At 29.0% G+C, this 17,299-nt stretch overlaps 1 protein-coding gene across 1 annotated transcript; it reads right to left on the minus strand.

The window, feature by feature from the left end:
* Window positions 1–7,288: 7,288 nt before the first annotated feature.
* On the minus strand, window positions 7,289–9,293 carry LOC126550008 (uncharacterized). The gene is made up of 2 exons (XM_050200719.1): window positions 8,423–9,293; window positions 7,289–8,355 (listed from the first exon to the last, which is right to left on the minus strand). The coding sequence occupies exons 1-2, from the start codon at window positions 8,841–8,843 to the stop codon at window positions 7,346–7,348; spliced, it is 1,431 nt and encodes a 476-aa protein (XP_050056676.1). The 5' UTR covers window positions 8,844–9,293; the 3' UTR covers window positions 7,289–7,345.
* Between the last annotated feature and the right edge of the window lie 8,006 nt (window positions 9,294–17,299).

The following is a 17,299-nucleotide window of genomic DNA, read 5'->3' on the forward strand; positions in this document are numbered from 1 at the left end:
TTTTTATTGTCTTATTTTTTTGCAAATATATATTATTGTAATACTGGAGGTTTCGGCTATACTGCCGCGTATACAGACTTTACGGACTATAATAATAATGATGATAATATTATATTATTATTGTGCGGACATAATTATGGGGGTGTGTTAGCGCACGCGTGTATATGTTCACTACCTGCGTATTGCTCAGGACTTGTGTATTACCTGTGGCAACTGTCAATATTTAAAATGGATATTTCGTACCAAAAGTCTGGCGCCTCTTGTTTGGCATTCTGCGGCAACAGTTGGCCGCCGACAAAAAAAGAAAGGAATAATAATAATAATAATAATAATAATAAAAAAGAATAAATATAATGCGGAGAGACAAGAAACCGCACAGACACCGAAACGGCGCCGGTGGATTTTTAATTTGGACCCTGCCCCCGTCCTTTTTACCCTATTCCTGTTATTTAATTTTCTTCAATTTTTGCACAGTACACACACAAGCCGCCGTACGATGATGCTGTTGCATTTTTAATGGCTTGAACACAATACATATTATTATTTTGATTTTATATATCCATTGGTTCTTAAAATGATAATCTTGGAAATTCATAAATCAAATATTTCTATGCTTCATTTTTATTATTTGATGAAAATAATATTCAAAATAAAATAATAAAAATGTCAAAATACAAATTAATTTGCAGATGATTATAATATTATGTAAAATAATGTACTGATCAATGACATGTTCTAAGTTATGTAAAATACAATTGTGTTTTTTTATTTATCTTTAATTGCATGTCATTAATAGTCATATTAGTATAATCAACATAATTATTGAAGGAACAATTATATTAAAATATTATTTGTTATTTATGTATCATTGGTTATAAATAATAGTAATAGATAATAAAATACAATAGTATTTTTAATCAGTATTTATACATACGTATTATAGACCAAATAAAAAAATTAACAGAAAAAAAATGTAATTTGTTGAAAATTGTATATATATTTTTGATTATTTTATACCGTAAGAGTAACGGAAATAGGATGCATGAACTCAAGCATTTCTTTACGATTATTTACGTTTATTCGTACAGAATTCTGTGAATTTAGATAATTTGAATTATAATTAACCAAGTTACAGAAACATTTTAGTTGGTAATATATGTTAATCAAACATTTTCGATTAATGTGTTCAAAACATCTATATTATTATGTATAATTATTATTAAATATTACTAATTATAAATTAGTAATAATTAGTGTCAACATTTAATATAATATTCTAATAATGATTTTATCGCGAGTGTTCGCATTAGTACACAATTCGATAATTAATAATTATTATAAAATATGATGTTATTACTTATTATTAGTAACAAACAACCATAGAAACATTAAATACCTTGTTAATTTAAATTCGATTAATTATATTATTATTTCGTGACTTTGGAAAAATGCGATAAGCTTATCTCTATGTACACTTCATGAATATATTGTATTATGCCCGTATTGGATATGACTGATATTAGTTGTTATGGTCTGTTGAATATATTTAACTGTAAAACAACGTATGAGAATTAGTCGGATATCGACGATAGTCTTCGCGGATCATTAATCAATAGAAAATTTAAATTTATTAGGAATGTGTATAATAATATTATAATGAAAACACAATAATATAATATGAATTCAAATATTCTCTAGTGGCTTTTATTTCATAGTTTAGCATAAAAATTTCTAACTCGTGTTTGTTAAAAGATAAAAATATATATTTACCTACCTATGGTTATAATACTATCGAGTCAAACCACTCAAACCTTTTTAACAGAGAAATATTAAAATACTTTGATCCGTTGATCGCTATCATTATAATATATACAGCGTTTGTGGTAAGTGTAGTATAATATGCAATGTACCTATGTGTTTATCCTGTGACATTGTACTAAAGTTACCAGTTATATAATATTATAAGCTTACCATAAAACATAATACGGTTTTAGCAGAATTGTATTGTATATTATAATAGTATTATACTGAAATAGTTAAATGCTTCGTCCTCAATAATGAATAAATGGCTGTATGTAAGCTGTGACAAAATTATTCCTTTACTAAAAGTTCATAATATTATGTAAACTGCGCAAAAATAATTAACATTATACAACCTACGACAAAACCGATAAGGCGCATTATACAAACTGTTGTAATTTATTTTATATATAATATAATATAAAGATACTACACATACCGATACGATAACACGTATACGTTTATCGTTTAATTAGACATACATGCTCTGATATAGCTATACATATAGGTACGAATTTGATCGGTGACTTACCTTCATGATCGATAACGTTTGTACTTGGGTTGCTATCTTGTAACATGCACATATTGTTTTTCATAAATTCGAAAAATTATAAATTGAAATAATAAATTAATAATATAATAATTTTTAACTCTAATTTTTTGAAATTTTGAAAGTTCAAACATGCATAATATATTGTTTTTAATAGATCGTATTGATCAAATTTATATCCAACATAACACGCGTTAATAATTAAAATATTTTTTACATAATAACACATAGGTGATACTGGTGATAGGTATATATGATGCATGTATATACCTATTTATGTTATCGTATCGATTTGTACATAGTATCTATATATATATATGTGTGAAATAAATTGTTGCAGTTTTTATAATGCAACTTATCGCTTATGTAGAAGATTGTATGTTAATTTTTTGCCACAGTTTACACATCGACTTTTAGAAAAGGTGTAATTTTGTCGCAGTTTACCATCTCCTGAATAAATCACGGGAAACAAATGATGTATAAGTGACGTGTCAATGTAAAGTAATTATTATTTTACATGCTTAGAGTTAGAAATAATTTTATGCGGAAAGAAAGTTTAATCCACACGTATGTACGTGTGGAATGTCCAATACTAATGAAGTAAAAATACTTGTGTAAAAGTAATATTATTCATACTCCAGACATGATAATATTATGCGTATTATTATAATGTATGTGCGTTTTAATAGTTTTATTTGCAACATATTGAAATAGGTATAGTCATCAAATTAATATGATCCAGTAATTTTCTCATTAACCACAACCGGTTGCCGCAACATGCCGTAATTTTATGACGATTGTTAGGTAATGTTTTATTTCCTTCGTGCACGCCCGGCAGGCGAAATTAAAAAAAAATTCGCGTTCATGTTGGGTCGCGGTAGGTATACCGTAATAAAATTCGGCAGGATGAAATGTGTGGTATTGTTGTACGTGGTCAGGAAGAAATGTCCGATGAAAATTTTTCGATTGTCCAAATATGAATGATAGTCATCATGAACTCGTGAATAATAAATAACTGATGCTTGAAGAAAACGTAAATAAATCCGCAGTAAACGGTGCGTTATGACATGGCGACTTTTCCGAGTGGCGTACGAGACGCAAAACCAGTTGAGTGTGATAATGTGATATTATTGTTGTAGGTAAATAGTATTATAATATTCTGTTGTCGGGCGACCGTTGAACATTGTGTGAGCAGAGTAATGGAATATTTTTGTCCGGCACTGCAGTTCCGCCAAACTATATTATGCTATTATACACAGGAGTTTTAAATAATAACGACGACGGTCTTATTATAAACGGGGCGTGTTTCACTTATGCGGATAGCCGGCCCGTGTCCCGCCGGTGGGACGTTTAACGAGAAATTTAAGACTACGGCGTCGTCACTCGACAATAGTGTCCTGTAGGAACCCACCCGCCGCGCGGAGAGTGTTTGTGTTTCTTTTTTTTTTCTTTTTTTTTTTTTTTGGGTGGCCGATTATGTATCGGGGAATCATCACACAGTCTGACGCCGGCAAGTCGGAGACTTCAACAAGAAAGACCGAACGGTTTTATTATGTTTCAAAAAAATAATAATATGAACAATGATAATAATAAATAAATACTTTGAATTTTACATTAGAATGCATTTCAATAAAGATTGTAAACGTTTATAAATAATGTCGATTTCTACTAAACGATAAGGAAATATATATAATATATTCTTAAGTTAGTACCTACCTGTACGGCTGTACAGCAAAATCAACTTAAAATTGTAAATATTAACATTGATTATAAATACTAAAAAAAAAATGGCATTTGTAATAATTATAATTATTACAATTGTTAATTATTAATGTTATATTACCCATCCTATCCTTTCTTATTCGCTTGTCTGTAATAACACTAATTACTAATATTATTCACTTCATATAGAGTGCCAAAGCAGTACCTAATGGCTAATACTCTATACATACATTATTTACTATATCTATTAGTATACAATGTGCAAGTTATTTCCTTATCAGTATACATGCATAAAATATAAATGGTCAAACGGTTCGTTAGACACCAATCACAACATCATAGTTCGCTTATATATTTTTATTTTTAAAATATTTTTTATTAAAATTCAATATTAAAAGGGCTGTTGTTCTCTTGTAATAATTATGAAAACAATACGCGGTGACGTTTACAAACGGATAATAATTTTTGGTTTTGTTAATATAATATTATTGTTTTTCAATCACGGTACGTAATAAACTAAGTACTTACTTATATGTTACAGTCATCTATGTGCAATTTAAATTGAATGCAAAAAACGAAGAAATAAACATAATAACATAATAGCGCACCAGCGTCGTATATTATAATAATTATATTAAAACAAATGCGTATTGTAATATTGTGACATGTGTCCTATAAACTATAATGGGATAACAAGTCTCGTGTAATACTTTTCCGCGTAACTGATGACTGGATTGAATGTTTATTAGTTAGGTGAATCGTTTGTTGGCTAGCCGACGGAACACGTGCCGCCGTCCTGCGAGTGCCTTGGGGTTTCGTGATGTGCCAGTTTCACTTATCGCGCGTTGAAGACATGTAAATTCGAAACGGAGGTGTTTGTAATATGCGGTCTATGCGGATACACCCAATCGATAGGATTTCGAATTTTCGTACGGATATTTTGAACTATTAAAATTATAAAATAATATGAAGTTCCTGCAGTTTAATATATATTGCGTATTATTACGTGTTTCCGTTATTTCATATCGATTTCTGTAAAATATATATAGGTGTATCGTGTAAGGTTCTATTTAGTATAATATTATTATAACAATAATAATATTGTACGATTTAAATTATTTAAGGCGTATACTCGCATTGATGGTTTATAAGCATATTTTGTCTTGTGTTCGTGACACGCGTATAACATAATATCCGTTTTATGGTGAATTTAATTCGTGTATATCTTCAAATATAGATACATAATATTATTAACTGTAACTTCTCGTATAATTTATGGTTTATAAGTTGGAAAATTTTAAATGACCATACAATAAAACAAATCTGTACTTACTTAAAAAGTATAATAAAATAGTCTATACACGCTGTAGGTGTATGATTAAATTCATTGTGGTGGTTATATTAAACTATCTACTTAACAAAATAAATTTTAAACCCAGGTCCTTATAATACGATTTCACGCGTACGTCCACGGCACCGGAGCACGCGGCCCGCGGGTATTATCGTCGGCAAAAAACAATAATAACATCGTCGCGTTCCGGAGGCACGCATAATTATACGCATCTATAATATATTTTATATACATTATTATATGTATAAATACACATATAATAAAATATGTATAGATGAACTTACAATTAAAACACCCACGCGGCTGACCCCGTCGCCACTACCGGTCTTAATCGGGTTCTTCGTGTGTATACATATACATAGTATATCGTATAATCAACATCTATAAAGCCATTGTATACGAATAATAATAATAATAATTGTACATCGGTTGTAGAACAAGCATCGCCCAACTGTATCACTACTATTATTATCGTTATATTATGACCCATACGACGACGATCGTGTGTAATTATTTCATTACCTACACGCGTGTGTTTACACAATACCTATATATATATATTTATACCTATAATAGTTGGGTAGTATAGCCTGGTAGTCGTGACGTGTCAATTTTGTCGGTGGCGGCGGGATGGGCGTTTCGCGCGTAAACGTATGCAAGGGAAAAATGTTTATTTACTTTTTTTCCCCGTAAAAAACCGACACGAATCGCAAAAAAAGAAGTACCTACCGGTGACTATGTGTATACCGATAACTATGTATTATGTATACTGCTACAGAGACGGACTGACCGGACTGGGAGAGAGGTAAGAGAGAGAGACGGAGCCATAAAAAAGCCGAACAAAAGTCGTTCATCGTGACCTCGTTATCAGCCCCCCCGATCACCTCAACCACTATCTGTTCGGGATCTCATCTACATTTTTATTATTCCACCAGAGCGGTATATTTACGCGGGTGGAAAAACGCTGCAGTATACCTATATACCTACTATACATTACTATATAACAATAATACGTATATAATACTATTGTACATTATAAACACTGTGCGCAGTGCGATCGGTTAGGTTATAAGGTATAGGTAAACCGATGATAATAATAACCTAGTATTATACCTCTGTAGGTATATGTATTCTGCGGTCTTCTTCTTTTACTTCTCGTAAGGACTATCGTCCAGCACAGTCGCCGGTGAATTTCCAATGAAATAATATACTTAACGAACACCGTCGTCCTCGTAACTAGGTATTAAAAACATTTAGATACAGATATTTAACATAGATTGTCATCTGGATCATATCGATCAATGGTCAATTCCAATTTAGTCGCGAGTGTTTAATGACTGTTTTTGGTTATGTGTATCAAAGATCATAAGGCGATTTTCAATTTACAAGCGTACATATATATTGACCCGATTAATCTGCTCAGTATACTTAGTCGATTATATTTATAAAATATATCGAAAAATCAACGCCACTTTATCGTCGGCGATGTTAATATATATATTAAACACGAATCGCGGAAAAAAAGTCCGGAGTAAAAAAGTCCTAGGAAAAAAAGTCCGGGTAAAAAAGTCCGCTGTAGAAAAGTCCAAAGTAAAAAAGTCCGGTATACTTATATTAAATATGTATTTATATATAACAATATTAAAAAAATAGCTGATTTAACTATCATAAAAAAAAAAAATAATATATTTTTTAAAAAATTTCTGTAGGTAGGTATCTATAATATAATGTATTTGTATAAAGGTAACAATATTAAAAAAAAATAGCTTATTCAACTATCGTCAAAAAAAAAATATATATATAGGTATTTGAAAAAAATAGCTTATTCAACTATCGTCAAAAAAATATGTAGGTGTCTATAATATTATAATGTATATGTATATAAAAATATTAAAAATAACATATTTAAAAAAGAAAAAATATTATGATCTTGGTCTTGTTCTAATATTATGACCAATCTTATCTAAAAATTCTTCTATGGTAATTGAATTATTAGCTATTCTTTGGCATAAATTAACCAGTCGGGTATATGTTAAATTTTGTTTTTTTTTTACCAAATCACCCATGCTGTCGATAACTAATTTCGCCCTATCTGCCGCTACTTCTAACCTCATTTTGTGGATGAGTGTCCAAATAGTTGGATGACTGTGGCCAACTAAATGAGTAAATCTATTATTCCACGATTCACATATATTATTTGTTCGGTGGTCACCATTAATTGTTGTGTTATGTACATTCCAAGTATTTGGAGGAAAAAGTGGACTTATTTTTTTAAATTTAAATTTGGTACCAACCCCTACTTTTCTAAGTGGTCCATTTACGTAGGTTGCATCAAAATAATTTAAAAGATCTTCTCCTTCAGGGGAAGCAATTGTTTTAAGGTAAGCCATTCCTTCAAAAACACGTTCAAGAGGAAGAAATGCAAGGCCGTCCAACATTCCACAAAAATGACTAAATTCGTCGTTATTTTTATACATATTAGTTAATCCTAAATCTTGGATTTTTCTATAAGAACTTTGGCACATATGATAAAAACAACCTCTAATAGTCAAATTTGAACCAAAAATTGTTTGAGCGGCAGAAATTACAGCTTTTTCAAAATCAACATTTAAGAAGGTTGGATCGGGAAATAATTCATACTCTGCACATTTAGTTAAAATAAGTTTGAACATTTCTTCATAAATAGACATTGTCTTACATTCAAGAAAACAGTATACTGCAGTTATATACGAATCATTTTTTTGAACTCTTATAACGTAAAGTTGTAAAAAATATTTAGGGCTAAGGTTAAAATTACCATCGCAATACCATGTCTTGGCCTCTGTCAAAATTTTTAAGCTGTCATCTGTTGCAAACAATATAATTCTTTCTCCAATTGTTGATTTATTATCAGCCAATAGAAACCGTTGTCCATTAACTAAAGCCCAGTCATCTGAAACATAATATTAGGCTATAATAAAAAATGTTGGCTACCATGTTTAATAATAAATAGTAATTACCTTCTATCATAACATCATTTATGCAATTTAATGCAGGATTATTGCTAGTTCTTTGATTTCTAATTGTTCGTTTTACAACACTTTCTTTTGGTAAAAACAATAGAGCTTCGGCTGGTATTTGACTTACAGCTTCCGCAAATATCTGACTCGGTTTGTCACAAGTTCTTCGCGATCGTGATTTTATTTCATTTTTAAAATTTTCAATTATTTCAATTTGATTATTCCCTGCGTGGTTGTGCTCAATTTGAAGCACAGGGTTCGTTAACTCCCACGATGAAGATAGTGTTCCCGGGCAATTATACTTTGTTTTGTTACTGCATTTCCACCGTTTTGTTTTGATTAAAGTATGTTGAAGGGTATATGAGTAACCACCCACAATTATTTTGGTACCCTTTTCGTTGACTTTTACTATATTTGACATTTTTTTCGAGAGCAACTTACTAATCAACCGCAACAAAATATCGAACTAAACTGACAAAATTGACAACTGTTCGGTTACTCATACGGTAGGTATGTACACGTTGGATATACCCAGCAACTATAGATATATTTATCTATACTAACAATATCGGATGTCGGGATGTAACGAGTAAAACTTGACACACCAGATAATTAAGATAAAATCAATAGACATAGTATATCTATTTGATTTACTTTATATTTCCGATATTGGTATCTACCTAAAGATTATTTATTAATTGCGTCAGGTAAATCATTTAGTTACAATTTATATTAATACTAATTGGAAGTTTGATTGTGTATCACATCGTATTTTTATTTTACCTAATTATATGTACCGGACTTTTTAACCACGGACTTTTTTACTCGGACTTTTTTTCCTAGGACTTTTTTACCTCGGACTTTTTGGTAGTATACCATTAAACACCGTGCAATCTAACCGTTCGCCGAACTCGAAGAATAAAAAAAGCCGTTCTCGACTTGAGGTCATACGAATAATCTACCTAACGGAATTATACACGATGTAGATATAATTTGATTGCCGGTGGTTGCAGCACGACGGGAGGTTTGAAACGTAACCAATATATAATATTTTCTGTTTTCGGAGTATATACGACATATTTTCGTAAGCGTTTTAGGGTTGGCCGTCACCCTACACGATGGTTTATACACCTACAACGAGCCTTTATAAAAAGTCGTTCGCTGTTGTTCGGAATCGCGTCGTATCTCCTGTAGCACCCCGAGTTCTGTGGGCAGTGGGCACCCTTCCATCGTTCATATTTGTTATCGTCGTCGTCGTCACTGCAGTTATTAATAATCGTAAAAACTTCGGGTTACCGCGTACAATATATACGAGTTTACGCAGTCTCCGCCGCGCGTTGTCGTTTTTGACGAAAATACTAATGTTTTGACGTTTATTACACTTTTGTATGTACGCGAACGGCCGCGTCGTCGTGTAATAAAAGAATTATTATATTATATTATTTCACCCGAAACCTAACTATATAATAATATTGGCGCGTGTACACATGTCATATAATATACGGTTTTTTACGATTTCAATGTTTAATGCTGCACCTGTGTCCAAAAGCGTATCAAATGCTGCGATAATAATGACTATATTTCGAAGTGAAAAAGGGTAAACTGCCATAAATTCGTACATGGATGTATTTGGTATACCATTGTAGCAATATGTTTATAAGTATATAAACTATATATGTAGTGTACTTAAGTCCAAATTCTAATTCGAGCCACATTGTACTACCTACTATAGCAAATTATTAAAAAACAAGCAAATATGTTTTGTTATAGTATTATAGTAATAACGAGAAAGAAGTAGCACCGTATTTTAAATAATTATGCCTATATACCTATTATAAGTTATAAATAATAGTTTGTCGTTTGATTGTATTGCGGTAAGTACACCGCAATATGGTATATTATTATTGTTATTGTTTTATAGATAACTTTTAAAGTGATGATAAATTATCGTGTTTAATTTTTATAAATTTCGTCAATGTTTAAAGAATTTACTACGACTACCTACTAGAAGCTTAGATGGTAGAGTTTTTTTACATGTATATTTTATTTTTTTTAACTTTGTATTTTATTATAAATTATAATATATACTTTTATTCGGTTTGAATGTGGTTATACTGAATAGGAAAGAAAAGATAACGATGTATTTACGAACAAAATATTAAGTAATTTACTCATCTAAAAAAATATTTTATAAAATAAATAATAATATAATAGACAAGTATAATTATTTTAATGATGACTATAAGCATGTACGTTGTCTTACTAGAAAATCCATTATACAATTTCAGTTTTTTTATAGGATTAAACAAAACATCAACTTATATTTATTTTAATGGTTTTTACTTAAGCTTTAAAAATGTATTTATTTATTTACTTTTTTTTTGAAACAAGGCAAAGTTACTTAACAAATTATTTGATTTTATTTACATTCTAAATCTCAGTACGTCCGCGAAGATGGCTCTTACACTTATTTAAAACAAATTTTACATAGTGCCAAAATTGAGCAAGTAATTAGCGAGAATTTGCAAATCAATAATAAATGAATTATTAGTGGTTTGAGTAAAGGAGGGCTAACTTCACACAGCCCTTACTTTATTGGAGAAAAAACAATAACACTATTGTTACTTTGTTAGTACCTAATACTAACTTTAAACAAACATAAATTTCATATCATTATGAAACCATGATTTTGAACCATTTGTGTATTGTTTATTTATTTTATTTTTAAATAATTGTGTATATTATATTAAGTAAGATTAGTTTTGTGTGGATTTTACCGGTCAGTACAAAAAACAATACTACCTACTACTTTAGATAATACTAATTTTTTTTAAATTACGCATTTCCTCGAGTTAAATATCAAACCTATTATTTTTATCGCATATAAAACAAAAATCATAATATGTATTAATAAATCATGTTTTAGAAGACTTGTGCGTATCGTACGTCATCTTTGTAGTCTTGCTTTTTAATGACCTACGGGATCTGCACTGGACCGTGACGTTCAAATGAACAATATCTTATTGGTCATCTATTTAAGTATACCTGTACATACATACCGTTTAGTAATAACATATTATAATATATTTGAATTCTAAATGGGTTTCACACAAATATTTTTTTGAATTTCAACGTATCATTATCGTACATTATATCGACGTGTAACCAATTACCATATTATAGGTGTACAATATTGTGTTTATTGTTCAACATACCTAAGTACAATTCAGTACACTATTTTTCCAATCAATAGACGTTTGTGGGTTAAATCAAAAATATAATATTTTTATTAAGTGGATGATATTATTATTATATTAATATGATACATTTTCAGATTTTTGAATATCTACATTTACGAAGTAGACTAGTATAATAAATTGTACTAATACTACAATATTATATAGTATACTATTTTCGTAGAATGTAGAAATGAATACTATTGATATGTTGGAATTAAAGCGAATGGTAGACATCATGCATTATTCATAAATCATATTATACATAATACATCTATAATAATATGATATCAGTTTTTATACTTATTTTATATATTCATAGTTAAGTAATTTGATTATTTGAAAAATGGTTTACCTACAGAAAAGAATACCAATTGATAATTTGTAAAGAAGTTATTTTAATTGTACATTCAAATGCTTATAGTTAATAACAGGCTACAACACTATACCTACAATCGCCCAGGTATAATAATATTGGATATTGAACTATTATATATATATTTTTTATATGAGAAATATAAATATACACTTATAAAAGCATGATATGTATAAAGGATATGTACATTATAAGAAAAATATATATTTAAATACGAGGAACTCGAGGACAAAGGTAGAGAAGAGAAGCCAAATTTGTTTTTTTTTTAAATTTAAAATTGTTGAATTATTATTGTGATTTTACGATACCATTTTTGTTTAATACGCGTAGTATTAAATATATATTATATATATATATATATATAGGTATATCGGTAGTATCAAATATTTTTAATACAATTTACAATTAATCAGATATGGATGATCAATCGAATTAGATAGATTTCCACGGAAACATTTCATCCAAATCGGCTTGTCTCTTGATTAAGATTACAGACGATTATTTCCGATCCACCCGAATTGGGTTCATAGTTCCGCAAACGCGCGCGCGTTTCATTGTCAATTCGTCAACCGTTTTCAGTGCAAATTCCTTTAAAAAAAACCTAACCACGACGCGCGATTCGTTCATCCGGAGCAAAAGGATTATTGTATGCTCCGTGTCGATGAGTTGACAGTCCCCCGACAGCTGTTTAGTAGTAAAAAAAAAAAACCCCGACCCGAGAAAAGAGAGACGTAGGAGTTTGTCGCGCGCGCCCGAATGCGAATAATGCATTTTTTTCCTTCCATAAAGAGGCACATTATTATGTAATAATATTTTCATCTGAGCGGGACAGATGGTCGGTGCGCGGTGCTTTAAAAAGGCGTTAAACGACACCGATAAACGTCGGGCCCGCAGACGCACGAGTCTATTTGCTCTCCCTCTCACTGTAGTACAGTGTACAGGTATGTATATATTCGTAGGTAGGTCGGTCGGTATATATTCCTATTATAAAATAATATGCGAGTGTATGAATGTGTATAACATTATGTAAAGGTACGAGCACAACACGGCCGGTGGTGTATCCTATACCAAAGACTCGACCGCCACTGCTGCAATGTTCAATCACCACTTTATTTCTTATACAATACTTATAAACGTCATTTACCATTTTCGACATTGAATAAATGTCCGTCTTGTATTCCATGACGTACTATATCTACAACTGTGCCAAATAGTGACCGAAAAGAGCAAAAAAAAAATAATATTCAATAAAGCATATTGTATTAAAATTCACGATGCTGTATAATGGTGGCTTGTATCGTACATTTTAGGTACCTGATATTCATATTTTGAATTATATTATGTACACTCAAGTATTTTCATTTTTCAGAGTTATTGCATTCTTTAGAATAGGTACTAACTTATCAGAATATAGTATTATAAGATACTAATACCTAAACATTGTTAAACATGTTATTATTATTATTCCCTTTAGATTATTAGGAGTTTTTAAAATATCTAGTTAATAAAAAAATGATAAATCAAAAAAAATTAAATTAAATTAAATTTCGGTAATTTATCATATATTCTTTTGGACGTTTTTTGTTAGTATGTTAAAATATTAAGTTTGATAATACAAAGTATATTTGTTGTCTTACACAATCAAAATACTTTATAAAAAAAAAATATATAAATACTTATAAATACTTCATGTAGTATGATGTAACAAATTAAAAAACCTCTATTGAAGTTAGAAAATTAACCCACTTATCTATTCATTAAAATAAATAAGAACACTATTAAGAACTACTTATTTGTATTTTTTAAACAACAATGATTTATTCAATGTATATTAAAATATTTAGTGTGGTTGCGGAAAACATAGTGCATATACTGCTATTTATTGTATAATAAGTAATAACATTATATTAAGTAATTGTTGGGCTATCATAGTTGTATATTAGAAGCTAATAAAAAAAAACAAACACTATAATATACAAGCAATACAATATGGGTTGTTTATTATACATTTTGCTTTAACCAAAAATTTTAATAAATTGTAATATTTATTTTATATAGATGCAATTATAAAAAAAAATTGACACTGTTGGTCTTATTTATCAATTACCAACGGAAATTGGTTATTAAATATTTAATTTACTGAAAGCCGGAAAATATAGAGTTAAATAAATCGCATGTGTATAAAATGAGCATCTTTATGACTTATGTATTGTTACCTATATTGAATTTGTGTAGTGTAATGAAATACCCAATAAACTATATTTTATTCAACTTCTTGTACCTAACTTACTTTACTTAAATTTAATTTTGATAAAATACGACCATAAATCGTTTATTGCATTTTATGTTTGACATAAAAAATTAATTAAATGGCCCATAAAATATTTCATTCTATATCATTGCAATTTATGATTATGACTAAAACATACCTATAGCTGCTATTTTAGTTAGGTTAGATTAACTATTTCATTTCCGTTTTTTATCAGATATCGAATTCTCTTGCAAAATAACGCACTTACAATTATATTCATTATACAAAGTCGTGATACGTTTTCTTTAAACTTATTCATATTTAAAAATATTCCGATTAACATAGGTTATACTTAAATTTTGATGTAAGCATACAATTAAATATAAACGTGTATAATATATATATATATATATACATGTATATTATATTGCTATTGACTTATCATCGTAATCCTCCTCTCGGCTATATCTTTCGAAGTCATCATCATGCATATGGGTGGATAATGGGTCTCACAAATTACTTGTAAGCCGGCCGCACACGATTTAATTTGCACCGGGCAACATAAAAACCAATATTAATCACGGGAAGGTATAATGAGAGTCTGTCGGCATATTCAAAGTACACGCAAAACCTGTAGACCGTCTCCCATACAAAAACGTGTTAACTTGTGTTTTACAATGTTAAAGGTCGGTTATATAAGGCTGAGCGTTTTTTTTTTTTACATAATTTTTTAATTGCTTGCTCGAAGGACAAATGAACCGCCGAGGTTCAAAGAGTGCCCTATGGGTATGTGATATTGGTCAGATTTAAACAGCAATAATTCCCCTATACATGTGTTTAATTGTTTAAAACGTTATAAGAAAAAAAAGAATATCTTTTCCGTATCATATTCGGTGGTGTAAACAAAACAAATATATTCACAATAAAATACATTGTTATATGTAATTATTGCTGTTAGAAAAATGATAGAAAGAGTTTGCTAGAATATCGTGAGTTAAAAAAATAAAATTTATATTTGTAGTTTTGAACGTAGATTTTTAAGTTTTATTTAATTGTGTAATCAATAAATTGTAGTATTTAAACTTTAAAGTTTAAACTACTAATTATATTATATTTTTTCATTGTATATTGTTTAAATTTATTGTTCACTTAATACAGATAGTGTGATATAATATAAATTGTTAAAAAAGTCGATGGTACATTAGTCCTATTTAACTATAAAATAAGTAAATTTCTCTGAAAACTGTAGATTAATGTATTTATATAATATTATATCTACAAAGCAAAGATTGGAAGTGTAATAATATAATATATAATTTTTTATTTTTTTAATACGATGTAATACACATATGCCATACAAAACAAATTTATAATTTTTTCGTTAAGACAAACATTTTATTTTAGGCAATAATTTAACTACAATAAATATATCGAAACATATTGTAAAAGAACGTTGAACTAAACTTAATCGTATCGTAAGATATATGCTGCAGTATATAGTTACTGCAGTAAGATAGGTACATATCATACATATTATTATATTTTATAGTTTTACTTAGCTAAAAGTTCTGTACTAATTAATTAAACGGCCAAATTTGCAACAAATATTATTTTCACCTTTGTGTTTAAAACGATTTGATAAATATTTCGGCAAAATTATTTAAAATTATTTCGATGACTGCGGTTAGCTATATTATTAAGTTTAATTGTAACTATTATTCGGTATACACGTCGAATGCGCATTTTGAATGCACGTCCGTCTGCACAAACACACAAATATAATATATAATATTTAATATTATTATATGTATAATACGTTAAGATATAGCCAATATAGTAGCTGCAGGAGCGCCATTTCCTGCCAAAGAACAACGGTACCCCGGACCGTACGTGTACGTATGCGCAATGTTTTTAAGAGACACATTTATCCCGCCGTGCATAATTTTTGATTATGTATACATATATATATATATATAAAGTATGGAATTATAATGCGTTCAGTATATATTATATATTGTGCACGTGTATATAAGCGCGTTTTGGAGTTTAGGCACCGTCTCATCATCGTACCTATATAATATATACATATATAATATAATATATTTTTCGCTATATAATGCCACTGTATGGTAATTTTTTTTTTAAATATCATTATTATTGTCACCGTCGCCTTACCTACATTTTATGCTTCGGACTGCGAATGCATAATTAAACAATATAAATAACACAACGTGTGCCGAAATTGAATGACCGCATTATTGTTTTTCTTTTATACGCACATATAACATACCATATACCATTTATAATAATATATTACTACATAGGTATTGGTATTATAATATAACAATATGCACAGTAATATAAAACTGGTAGGTATATAATCGAGATTGTAAATGTATATGTATACAATTATACAGAATGATTCTGATTCACAAAGCATGCTCACCCCTATATACATTTTTTTTAGAATGGATTTATTTAAATTATGATTTTTGAAATATTTAATATACTTAAAATCCTTATTTTTTTTTAAAAAATTCTTGAGATTTGAATCAATTTCTGTTTTTTCAAACGAGCATCTCTTTTTTGTATTGTAAACAGTAATAAATATTTTTTTTCGATACTTTGATGTACCAAATTAAAAGTTTAAACGAATAGAATAGTTTTTAACTCATTACAATGTTTATATTAAGGATAAAAGTTCTTAAAATAGATTTAATAAGTATCGAATACATTATTGTTGTATCTAATGCTATTGCAGTAATTTAAAATTATACTGTAGTCTAAGAACTAGACTATTTTTAAGGTATTTTACATTTTAAAATGATTTTAATATTTACGATTAAGTATTTGAAGTTAAAATATTTTTTTCTTTAAGTTGTAATTTTTGTCAAAATCATCATCTACATTATTATATTGTTATTAACTCGTAAATCAATTCAGACGTACTATAGAATGTTGTAAAATGTGAATACTGTTTTATTTTTTTTCCAATAAGTACTTTAAAGTTCAAA

This window comes from Aphis gossypii, chromosome 2 (assembly GCF_020184175.1).
Source record: "Aphis gossypii isolate Hap1 chromosome 2, ASM2018417v2, whole genome shotgun sequence".
Taxonomy (NCBI): domain Eukaryota; kingdom Metazoa; phylum Arthropoda; class Insecta; order Hemiptera; family Aphididae; genus Aphis; species Aphis gossypii.